The sequence below is a fragment of the Aptenodytes patagonicus genome, chromosome 3 (assembly GCF_965638725.1).
Source record: "Aptenodytes patagonicus chromosome 3, bAptPat1.pri.cur, whole genome shotgun sequence".
Lineage (NCBI taxonomy): Eukaryota > Metazoa > Chordata > Aves > Sphenisciformes > Spheniscidae > Aptenodytes > Aptenodytes patagonicus.
Window position 1 is genome coordinate 14,893,596 of NC_134951.1, and position 12,137 is coordinate 14,905,732.

At 36.8% G+C, this 12,137-nt stretch overlaps 1 protein-coding gene across 4 annotated transcripts in view; it reads left to right on the forward strand.

Moving 5' to 3' along the window:
• Positions 1-12,137, forward strand: part of NBAS (NBAS subunit of NRZ tethering complex) — a 214,384-nt gene that overhangs the window by 89,116 nt on the left and 113,131 nt on the right. For all 4 annotated transcript variants that reach the window (XM_076332759.1, XM_076332760.1, XM_076332757.1 and 1 more), the window contains 3 exons: positions 488-601; positions 3,980-4,137; positions 6,308-6,406. In XM_076332759.1, coding sequence (XP_076188874.1) covers positions 488-601; positions 3,980-4,137; positions 6,308-6,406 — 371 coding nt within the window. The remainder of the gene's footprint in view (positions 1-487; positions 602-3,979; positions 4,138-6,307; positions 6,407-12,137) is intronic.

Sequence of the window (12,137 nt, forward strand, 5' to 3'; positions counted from 1 at the left end):
TACCTGTGTCTTCCACATCTCATGAATTATTTGGCTTCGTGAAGTGGGAGTTTAAACTGGGGCTTTGTATACTGTAACAAAACAATTGAAATTTTCAAAATTCTTCTGTTACACTTCACAGAAGGTTTGTTTTTTTTTTTTCAGTGTCAGGATTTTGATTTATATGTCACTTACCTTAAATATCAGTTTAGATCTATGTCTTGGCCATCACATAAATACAGTTTTCATAACTCTTTTTTTTTTTTTTTTTAACCTAGACATAACATGCTGTGTAGTTTTTTTAGCCAGCTATGATGCCAGTGTGTTTTAAAATACGTAACTGTTTTTATTGTTTCCTTCAGGAAAAAGCAGATAATTATATTTCTGCTTCAATTTCAAGATGGGCTTTTCATGTTGTGGCATATAGTTTTCTTAAGAAATGAAGTAGCAAGCTTAAGTCGACCATTACTTCCAATTAACTAATAAAAATGTTGTATTTTTCTTACAGGAGGTGATCAGATGGAGAGAAAAGGTCAAGTTTTGATACTTCTAGTGGAACAAGCTCTCAGTTTCCAGGACTACAAAGCAGCTAGTATGCATTGCCAGGAGCTCATGGCCACAGGTGAAGTGATGTGGGGTGATGGTAGTGGAAATCTTGAGTTCTGACTCTTGACCTACTGTGAAGTGTGGTAGTTCAGATTGGTCCATTTCATTCAAAAATCAGTTACGTTTTGTTTGTGGAAGTCAACTGACATCAGCATGTCAAATGTAGAAGGCAGGTGGTATGAAATACGACAAATCCTGTTGTCATGGAGGAGGAACTCCATGTAGTGATGGAACTACAAAATACTTAAGCCACAGTGACTTCTGGAGCAATGTTGGTCTTTTTCTAAAATCAGTTTAGTTCATTGAGATCTCTCAACTGAAATTGCATACTGTCATTCAGATAATCCTTTATTTTTTGCTCAAAATATATCCCAGTAGGGATTCCATTTTAATTGTCTCCTCAGTGCTTTTTTTCTTGTAAGAAAGCAAAGGAAAACGTTTTAATTTGTCATGTAGTTTAAATCCCGTTTACTATGTTTTCGTATTATATTTTTGTTAATGAACGTTCATGTGTCACACTATTGAGATTAAACATGTATGTTGGTCCATACACATTCATTAGCATTTATACATAGTCATGTTTCTTCTCTGTAAAATTCTTTATAGAAACATATTTCAATATTTTTCTTAAGATGTGTTTCAGTTTGCAAAAGTTCATTCACATAGTGTAAAATCTTTCTTTGCAATTGCTATCCCACTTGTTCATCTCTGGAAATAATTGTAAGTGTCGTGGTTTAACCCCAGCCGGCAGCTGAGCACCACACAGCCGTTTGCTCGCTCTCCTACCGCCCGGTGGAATGGGGGAGAGAATCGAAAGAGTAAAAGTGAGAAAACTTGTGGGTTGAGATAAGAACAGTTTAATAATTGACATAATAATAATTGACATAATAATAATTGACGTAATAATAATTGACATAATAATAATTGACATAATAGAATATACAAAGCAAGTGATGCACAATGCAATTGCTCATCACCCGCTGACCGATGCCCAGCCAGTCCCTGAGCAGCAGCCCCCCCCGGCCAGCTTTCCCCCAGTTGATGTACTGAGCATGACGTCCCATGGTATGGAATGTCCCTTTGGCCAGTTGGGGTCAGCTGTCCTGGCTGTGCCCCCTCCCAGCTTCTTGTGCACCTCCAGCCTTCTCAGTCGGTAGAACATGGGAAGCTGAAAAGTCCTTGACTAGTGTAAGCATTACCTAGCAACAACTAAAACATCGGTGTGTTATCAACATTATTCTCATCCTAAATCCAAAACACAGCACTGTACCAGCTACTAGGAAGAAAATTAACTCTATCCCAGCCGAAACCAGAAGAGTAAGAAATAAAATTTTGTTAGCCAGCTGGGTAGGGGTCTTGTATTTAGTTTTCAACCTGAAAACAGTATTATAGGCTGTAGTAATAAGTGCTGACTTTTGTTTCTTACTAAGTCGTGTGCACATTATAAAAGACAGTTCAGGTATCTTTAAACTGGACCTATACTTTTGGAGAGACATTTGCCAGGTCCGTTTGGAGATATCCAAACTTAATTTCTTGGCTTTCTGACAAAAGATGTGTGTGATGTATAGGAGCTGACAAGGCAAGGTGACAGCCAGATTGCTGTAATCTCCTCCTAATGCAGGAAAAATGGATCCTAGGTGTTTGTGATATTTAGTTTGCAAGACAAAAACATGCAAATGTGTTTACCATATGTAATGCACAAATACATGGAATGGAGATGCACACAGCAAATACTGTATGTGATAAGATAGTTACCGAACTATTAGACATGTAACCTTAGGGAGCTTTTCTGTATGCCTCTGGGAACCACAATTTCTCATTCTTTCGATACTGTACCCCTTTCAAACAGGTAAAAATATGTGACTACAGCTAGTAGGAATGTGCTGGTCTTTTTAGATGTCTGCCTTTCTAAGATGTCTATCAAAACACTCAAAATATTTGTGGTATTTATGTCATTTGTATATGTGAGGGTATGAGTGGAGGTAAATCATAGAATCATAGAATCATTGAGGTTGGAAAAGACCTCTAAGATCATCGAGTCCAACCGTCAACCCAACACCACTATGCCCACTAAACCATGTCCCTAAGCGCCTCATCTACACGTCTTTTAAATACCTCCAGGGATGGGGACTCCACCACTTCCCTGGGCAGCCTGTTCCAATGTTTCACCACTCTTTCAGTAAAGAAATTTTTCCTTACATCCAATCTAAACCTCCCCTGCTGCAACTTGAGGCCATTTCCTCTCGTCCTATCACTTGTTACTTCGGAGAAAAGACCAACACCCACCTCGCTACAACCTCCTTTCAGGTAGTTGTAGAGAGCGATGAGGTCTCCCCTCAGCCTCCTTTTCTCCAGGCTGAACAACCCCAGTTCCCTCAGCCGCTCCTCATAAGACTTGTTCTCCAGACCCCTCACCAGCCTCGTTGCCCTTCTCTGGACACGCTCCAGCACCTCAACGTCCTTCTTGGAGTGAGGGGCCCAAAACTGAACACAGTATTCGAGGTGTGGCCTCACCAGGGCCGAGTACAGGGGCACGATCACTTCCCTACTCCTGCTGGCCACACTATTGCTGATACAGGCCAGGATGCCATTGGCCTTCTTGGCCGCCTGGGCACACTGCCGGCTCATGTTCAGCCGGCTGTCAACCAGCACCCCCAGGTCCTTTTCCGACAGGCAGCTTTCCAGCCACTCTTCCCCAAGCCTGTAGCGCTGCATGGGGTTGTTGTGACCCAAGTGCAGGACCTGGCACTTGTCCTTGTTGAACCTCATACAGTTGGCCTGGGCCCATCGATCCAGCCTGTCCAGGTCCCTCTGCAGAGCCTTCCTACCCTCGAGCAGATCAACACTCCCACCCAACTTGGTGTCGTCTGCAAACTTACTGAGGGTGCACTCAATCCCCTCATCCAGATCATCAATAAAGATATTAAACAAATGACACGTGTCAAGGTACTAAGGAAGATGGGATTTGTTTCTTTGGCTCTTTTTTCTGCCTTGAGATTGAAGTGGGAAAGTCTGAGATGAATTGAGGTTCTTTTAGTTATATCAAGTGATATTTTTTTTTTTCCTGAGCCATTCCAGTGAGGTGTTTAATACCATGCTCTGAAGTAAATTATGATTTTCTTACTGCAATATGTAAAAATACAGTGTGTAGGCTTACAGATGCCTATTGTACTGATATCTACAACATGATAATAACGAATCTTCTATGCATTTGGTCAGTCTAAAGTTGAGTTACATCTCTGTTTTATGGAGCCTTTATGGTTCCTTTCTCAGGGGTAAGTGTTGGCAGGAATGTCATATGCTCCTCTATCTCATTGAGTAAGAATTATGCAGCATTCTTCTATCACTTCTGAAGCTTACCAACCTCAGAAGTACATTTTGTGTTCCCTTGTAGGTTATTCTAAAAGCTGGGAAGTATGCAGTCAGCTTGGGCAATCGGAAGGCTACCATGATTTGGGTATGCGTCAAGAACTCATGGCTTTTGCTCTGACACACTGTCCCCCAAGTGCCATAGAGGCGTTGCTGGGAGTGAGCAGTTCGTTGCAAACCCAGGTAGGTGTTTCTGAAACTTCTTTCATGCAAATTCAGTGCTTACCAAAGTAAAGGGGACTTGTGCTCATTTTTAAGTTTGTTTCTTTAAGTTCCACCTCCCAACAAGTTTATATTTGTTCTACTGTATTTTTCTACTTTCACTGTTATATTTCAACAAATGAACTCTTTTTATAAGCATTTTTATATGATGAGTTGGCTTTTCAAGTAGGAGTGCAATTGTGTTCTCGATCTTCAGTACTTTTAATTTCTTCATTTATTGCCTGATTTAAATATATTTGCAAATGCAGTTAAATATTTTTTTCAATGTTTTCCAGGTTCTGTCGCCTGTTTACACCTTGTAATGCAACTTCACTAAATGCCCACATAAATATCTGTTAAATGTTTATTCTTACATTTTTATGATCTCTACCCAGTATACAATGAAATTATTTTCTTAATGATTGCAACCATGCAATGGTTTTAACAACTACAACAGGCTTTATGTCTGAGCCATCTTTATTAACTGTGCAGTGACTGACTTCTTAGTAGAATCAGATCTTAGGTGTTCAGCTGATCATATTATATATGTAAGAACAAGTAATTATGGCATTTAAGTACAAGTTATAGCAAGATGGCATAGCAAACCTTTTGAAAAGTTTTATTTGAAACGGCAGTGCAGTAATTTAGGTTGTCAAAACGTTCAATTTCTGTTCAGTGTAATTGTGGCTTGGCCTACGTACTATTACTTGTTTAAGAGTTCATATTTGTCGTAGTTGTCTAAGAGTTCACAATGTTCATAGATTTATCTTCGTGTAAAAAAAAAAAACCCCAACATCTTAGAGGGCTTGCATTCTGTGTCTGAAGAATCGGGGAGAAGGGAGCGATAGCTACAGTACATGTGCAGTCTAATTAAGGCCGCTGCAAGTGCGTAGCCTTTTTCTTTACAAAATTGCTTGTATAGCAATGTCTGTGAGAAATACAGGCAACGTATGGAGGTAGTCTGTGCTGCTTCAGTAACAGGATAAAATGCTACAAAAGACTTGAAATAAAGTCTAGCTCCTGCAAGCTATTTACTATCTTTTTTTTCATCATGAAAGCACTCAAATTTGAGAGAGGTAGGTACAATTACGAGCTTAAACGTAAGTGGAATCTTTGCAGAATTGATACCTGTACAGTATAGAAATAAAAGCTTGTTTCCCCCGTTATGTACCTATACCTGGAATTAGAATTTGAAGTCAAACAAACTTTTGGCACTGTATAAGCCAGAATTTGTTAGACTTGCTGTCAGTTCACTGCCTCTGTATCACTGTCTCATTCCTTCTAAAGGCTTCATGTCCTGTTAGTTGTAGTGCAGTGCAGCTGTTCAGTCACTGGTTATTACCCTCTCGCATCCCACTTCTCCAAGGGAAATGATTCTCTGTCTTCTCCATTCACAGAACTTGAGACTGAATTTGTTGCTAAGGTTTCTTTGTTAGTGCAGTATTATTTGTAGCAAAAGTGCAGTGATGATTAATTTGGTATTTGCCCCAGGAAGGCAAAACCAAGTCATGATTTCTGTCAAAGCACTTTTAATCAGATTCTTCTGCAATTACTTCCTCCATAAACCAAGCATAAGCTTTTCAGCTCTGTTCATTAATGGTCCTACATGCTCGGTCCAAACACTCTGTCTTTGTATGTAGATAGAGAGATACATATGCAAAAAATCTTTATCAGAAGGTCCTGCTGGCTAGATGATATATGTAAGGGTTTTTTGTGGACCTTCATCAGTTCTGTGGCCTGTGGAAATTCTGCTCACAAAACTATTATCTTGTGTAATACTTGCCTCTGTGGAGTTGCGCAACACCTCAGAGGCACAGTTCCAATAATGGGTGTTTTTCATAGGAGTTCTTTAGCCTATGTAGTACAGCAGGGTGCGTATAATTTAAAAAAAAAAAAAAAAAGATTCTTACATTGTGTGAAAAATATCACACACAAATCACAGAGGAGGGAAGATCATTTTGTCTAGGGACTACAACAGTGAAAGGATGTCAAAGATACCTATGTGTTCTTCTCTCTGTCTTCCCCTGCACCCTTGTTCTTCTATCATGAAAGCTTTTACATCAGAATATTTTGGGTTTCCTATGGCATCAGTCATAATTCTTACATTTGATTATTTGACTGGTAAGATATTATATTTACTTTGTGTTTATAGATTCTTTATCAGGCTGTGAATTACCAGTTTCTTCCTTCAGAAGGAGGTGAGAATATAAATATATCAGGACCTTCTTCGTTGATCAGTAAGGATACAGAGGTAAGCTTTAAAGAGAGTTTTTAAAGTAATAATGATTTTGTTCTGCATTATGCTGAAGAGCTGAATTTGAGTTTTTAGCAACATCTACCTGCATACTAGACAAAATGCACAACATTAAATATATCTACTGATTTCTGTTCTTAAATACTTACTCTGTTCTGATTTTCTTTGTTGCTTCTTCCTACCCAGTCTTAGCACCATAGAAAAAATATAAACCCAGAGGCAGGGGAGGAGGAAAGTGAAACAAAACTTAACACGATAAAATACATTATTGTTGGTTTGATTTTTGATCTGTCCCAATTGCAAAGCAAGACATTTGAAAATAAACCTGAGCTACATATTTAATTAAAAAAGTCTTTAATTAAACTTAGTTTTCCCCTTTGTTCTGTGCATCATGAAGTTTATGACTTCTTTTGCCGTTTTATAACTTTCATATATTGCATGTGAAATTATTTTTGTGCATGAGATCAGAAGGAACATTGAGTGTTTTGTGGGAAATAGAGGCAGGGCAGCAGGAAAAATGTCTACTATTATTCTTTCTACTTTTCATGTTTATTATATTAACAAATTTAAGTGTGTACATGTACAATTGCAAGTACATTTCTCTCTTTAAAGAAGATCTAATAACCTATTTATGAAGGAAAGGAGTGTCTTTTTCATACTCTTCAGAGTGGAAAATTCTAAGGATTTTTTTTCTGTTTTCGGTTTGAGTTTTTCTGTAGGTGATCAACAGATGGGGGGGCAAAACCTTTAAGAAATAGAGAAAGAAAGAAAGAAAGAAAGAAAGAAGGTGCTTCAAGCTGCATAGTCTGGCTTTTTGAGAAAAATATCTGAATTGCAGCTTCCTTGATGTCGTTATACCCTTAGGGAATTTTTACCAATGACAGCTGTAGATGAAACACGCTAGTCTTTGCCTTTGGTATATTTAACACCAGGTGGCTTAAAAAACCCACACCTCTCCTTCATGTTATTGGAATGGGAACAGGCAACTTCTATGTATATATCTATATTTTGTGTATGGTTTTTATATATGTATAGGCATACATGCATACTTTGTGTATATATCTGCATATGTAAACATATGTATACATATTTGCATATATGAAAAATAAATGGTCAGGAAAGTAAAATAGCACTAAAAACAGTATTCAGAGGGAGAGAGGTAAACACTTTATGTATCTGCTAGAATCATTGATACGAAGAACAGTTCTGTTCACTGGCACGAATGTTTTTTATTTTCTGGAAATTGGTAAATGAATCTCTCTGAGAGGAAGATTATTAAGTAGATCTTAATAGAATTGTGGAACCTTCTGATGTGGGTGTGCGTACATATGTTTACAATATTTTAATGTATATAACAAATTTGTCATGCATCACCTTTCATATGCTGTAGTACTATTGACTCTATGTTGTGACGGAACAATTATGCATGCATATAAATGATTCAGAAACTTATTCAAGGGTTTATCAGGGTTGAGTAAACTCACTAATTAACTTCATTATCAATTCAGTTTGGATATCTCAAGCAATTTTCATTATGCTGGGGAATTCGCATTCAGAAAATTATCCACTCTTATTTTCTCCAATATATCTTTGATTTGTTTCCGCCTTAGTTGTGGTCGGTTGTCTGGTTAGAATTGGAAGTAGGCAGACAGTTGACCTGGTGAGTTTGTATGTTGCTTCATTGAGGTTTTTTTCTTTCTGTTTTAATACAGCTTCTTGACACGTCATATTTCAGACTGTTAGACTATGAGTTCTGTATATTTGATAATTCTGTCTTTTTGTTCTCTCCCAGTTGACTTAATACGGATTTATAGCTTCTTTCACTTCTTGCAATGACACAGGAGGAAACAGCCAAGAATTTAGTCACTGCATAACCCTTTCTTTGTTACAGACACCTGAAATGTTAGAAAAGGAATATATTCAATAACTCAGTTTCTCTGACTTAACTGAATCCCATAACTGCAATTCCTGTAGTTCTGCTTCAGCTAATTCCTTGTGCTTCACCTTCATTGTCTTGCACAGAATTTCAGTTTCTTCAAAGAGAAAACAAACGATAAGATTTTTTTTCCCTTTCTTTTTAATCCTTTCTTTTTTGCTTATGTCCTGATTAACTTACAGCACCCTTTTCTCAAGGAGTTGACAAATGTTCTTCTTTCTCACTTATTGATACCTTTTCAGATTGGTGCTCTAAGTGTAATTTTTCTTATCTTGACTTGACTAAGCTTCTTCTGGCATACATGTGTTTAGGCATCCCTTTCTCTGTTGCATTAAAAATACCTATCTGTAAGTATATCAATCTTACATTTCAAAGCTTTAGTGACCTTTTTCTACCTCTTGTTATCTTTATCTAGTGTTGAATCATTAGTTGCCATTACCATTTTTTTCTTTATACCAACCTACATCATCAACTGGTTATACTTGTCAATCGTTCTTCTCTTGATGAACTCCTCTCTAGAAACTTCTAAACTCATTTAATTTCTGTTATTTTAAGTTCTTCCTCTGGAACTTTTTTCCCATGAAACTTGCAGAAATCTTGGTAGCAGCTGGCTACACATCTTCACAGATTGCATAGAAATGTGTTATTTAACATTGCTGTCATATTGACTTCAGTATAACTTTTCTCCAAGTTTTTGCTGGTCCTACTCTGAAGGAAATTCCTGATTGCTATGATAAAGATGCATGTAATTATTCTGTAGGAACTAATGCATTTGCACAAGGATGTACTTCATTACTGTAGTGCCAGCTTGTCACTGTTGATTGAACTCATGAGATCCATTGGAGAAATTATCCTCTGGAAGCTACATAGCAGATTTTTTTTAAGCCTCAACAACTGATCTTGTGCTTCTCAAACAAAATATCTCAGTGAGAAAATTAAGGTCTTGATTCATGAAAAGCATTTCAGAATATTATTGCTAACATTATTAGATTAAAATATAATGCTTAGTCACGAGATGCTGTGTTGTGTATAAACAGTAGAAACAACCATCAATTGCCTTGTAAATGAGCTCTGACTTTGTTAAATCTATGTAATACTGAAAACATGCATTATGTCTTTTATAAATAAAATCATTATCTTTTACGTATCTGAATGTGAAAACTTAATTACTGTGAAGTAGCACATAAGCACAAGAGAAATACGCAGTTTCAAGTTTCCTTGAAACCAAACTCTTTGATAGGAGAGCAGACATCATTTCTAGAGGAGAGTATCTTCAAATTATAGGAATGATTTTCTTAAACGTTGCTTAAAGAAAAGAAAATTTCCGATTAACAGAGCATTAGCATCTTCTTTGCTTTTGCATTTTTCCCAAGCACTGGATCTGGGAAAAGACAGGATCTTTTAAAGCATTTGTGTACATTAAAGTGGTATGTCATGCATTTTTATCTCTGCTGGTTAGAAATGATTAGGGAATGTTATATTTGTGTAGCATGCACTGGGAACTCTCCCACCTGGAGTCTTTGGAACCTCAGGGTAAAAATAATGCTCCAGCTGCTGTTTCAAATAGTTGTGATTTTTTTTTTTTAACTTTTATTTTTTATTTTGTGATTAACTGGAGCTGTGTTTTGTGGTTTAGTAAATGTACTGGTTTTAATTCTGTAATAATTAAATTAGAATTCTTCTTATAGGAAGAGGTGGCTGTAATTCCTGAAGGAATCATGATCATTTACAGTGTCCCTGAACTCTTGTGCAGAGAAGGAGAAAAATCTCAACGTGGAACTCTATATGTGCACTATTTAAACTCCTGTTGTAGTCAGTGGAGATCCAGTCAATGGTGCATAGAGAATAAGTCAGTTAATCAGTCATTAGGTGCTTGATTCAGTTACTTAATCATAGATATCAACAATTTGACATGCCCTGAGTTATCCTTCGGTCCTTTAGCTACTGACCCTAAAAGTCTAGGTCCTCTGTCAGATCTACAAGTGTTAAGCAGATATCTTAATTACTGCTGTATATCTCAGACAGTCATCAAAGCCTGTGTTTAAGCAGCTGTATCAAATGCATTGTGTATGCTTAAGGCTGGGTTACTTTTTCGGTTCCAGTGACATTATAGCCCTAATAAGAGTTTAGACATCCAGTGACACCTGAATTTTAGTGTTGTCATCTTGAGCTGAATCTTTTCTGTAGTCTCTCATCTAGGGTCTGCTTTATCTTTGCAGGACTGGAGTTTTCAATTAGACTGGTTCATTAGCTGTAACATACACTACAAAATTAAAAAACCCACAAACAACAAAAAACTCCAAACCAAAACCCTCCAGGGCATAAAACATAAATGTGGAATAAACATGAATAGTTAATTAAAAGACACTATTTTAAATTGCTGTTTCCCAATGGGAGTACCAAAAAGGGAAAAAGAAAAAGGAAAGCTAATAGTTGTTCTGTCTTATGAACAGAATCTGTTCCACCTCACTTTGTTTCTTTCGTGATCTTAATGCATAATGACTCTTAATGCATAAAGTGTATACAGTGTATGGTTTTTGCATGTTTTGATCCTTGCGCCTTGACTAACTGGCATTAAAGAAAAAAAAATCTGTGTTGCAGTTGTTCTAATTTATTACTCTCTCTTCTGTGGCTTATTTAAAAAATAGTTGGCTTTGTTGTTTATCCTTGCATTAGACAGTTTGGAATGGTATATATGTGTATGTATGAGCATATGTATATATAAAAAAATATTTTAGCTGTTATTTTAGAGTATCTTGATACTTCAGAATTTGTTGGCTGACTGTTTTTATATCCATTTAGATTCATACAAATTTTTAAGCTGCTAATTTAGGATTAATAAGTTGTTGTTTTGTTTTTAATCAGAAGTGCTTACCTTTATAAAGGATATCGGGAAGAAATAAAACAAGAAAATAATTTCCCCCAAACACCCCTCGAAATCTCCAAACTATAACTTACTCCTGATGATACTATTAAAGGATACAATTAAAGTTGTCTTCTTAAAATGAGACCTCCAGCAATCTTTAAGAAATCATTAATTTTATGAGAGATTGATTCAGGATAGCAAGAAGTTATAGCTTGAAAGTGTTGCTGTTCCAGGTACACAGAGGAATGGCTTTTCAGAAAACAGAATTCTTATTTGTGCAGAGAAGAGTAATTACTCGTAAGAGTTGAAATTCTTTTTAGAAAAAATCAATAGAGTTTATCTGATGGCGGTAGAGCTATAGAAGCATACACACCAGCATACAAGTTAGCCCATTAGTGTTCAGACTACTGAAGGAGGTTTATTTAAAAAAAAAACAAAAAACCAATGGTGTTTTGCTCAAATGCAGTTGAGAACTTGGGGGGAAGATTTTTTTTTCTGGTTCTGATTTGTTTTGCTTTTGTTTTATTTATTCCCCATGAAGAATCAGTTAGGTGTCCTGCAGCATCTGCTTGAAAATAGAGGCAGAGAGAGAAATTAGTATTCTGTATATAACATTTAAAATAAATTACAGAAAGCTTTTGTACTAAGTACCAAGAGTGGTTTATTTAAAAACCACACAAACAAGAATTTCTCCCCCACCCCACCAAGCCACCAGACCCAGGATTTTCTGTTGCTTTTTACTTTTCAGAGGAGTAAAAATTCTGGCTTCTTGTACTTGTCATGCTCTTTCTTAATTTGGTGAAGTAAGAGCTGAAAATTCCCGTTTAGCCAGTCAGTTCATTAGTGGTGCATCTGTGAAATGCAGAATATAATTTCAGAAAAGAGTGAAAAAAATGCTGAAGCCTTAATGGAAAGAAGGACTTAAG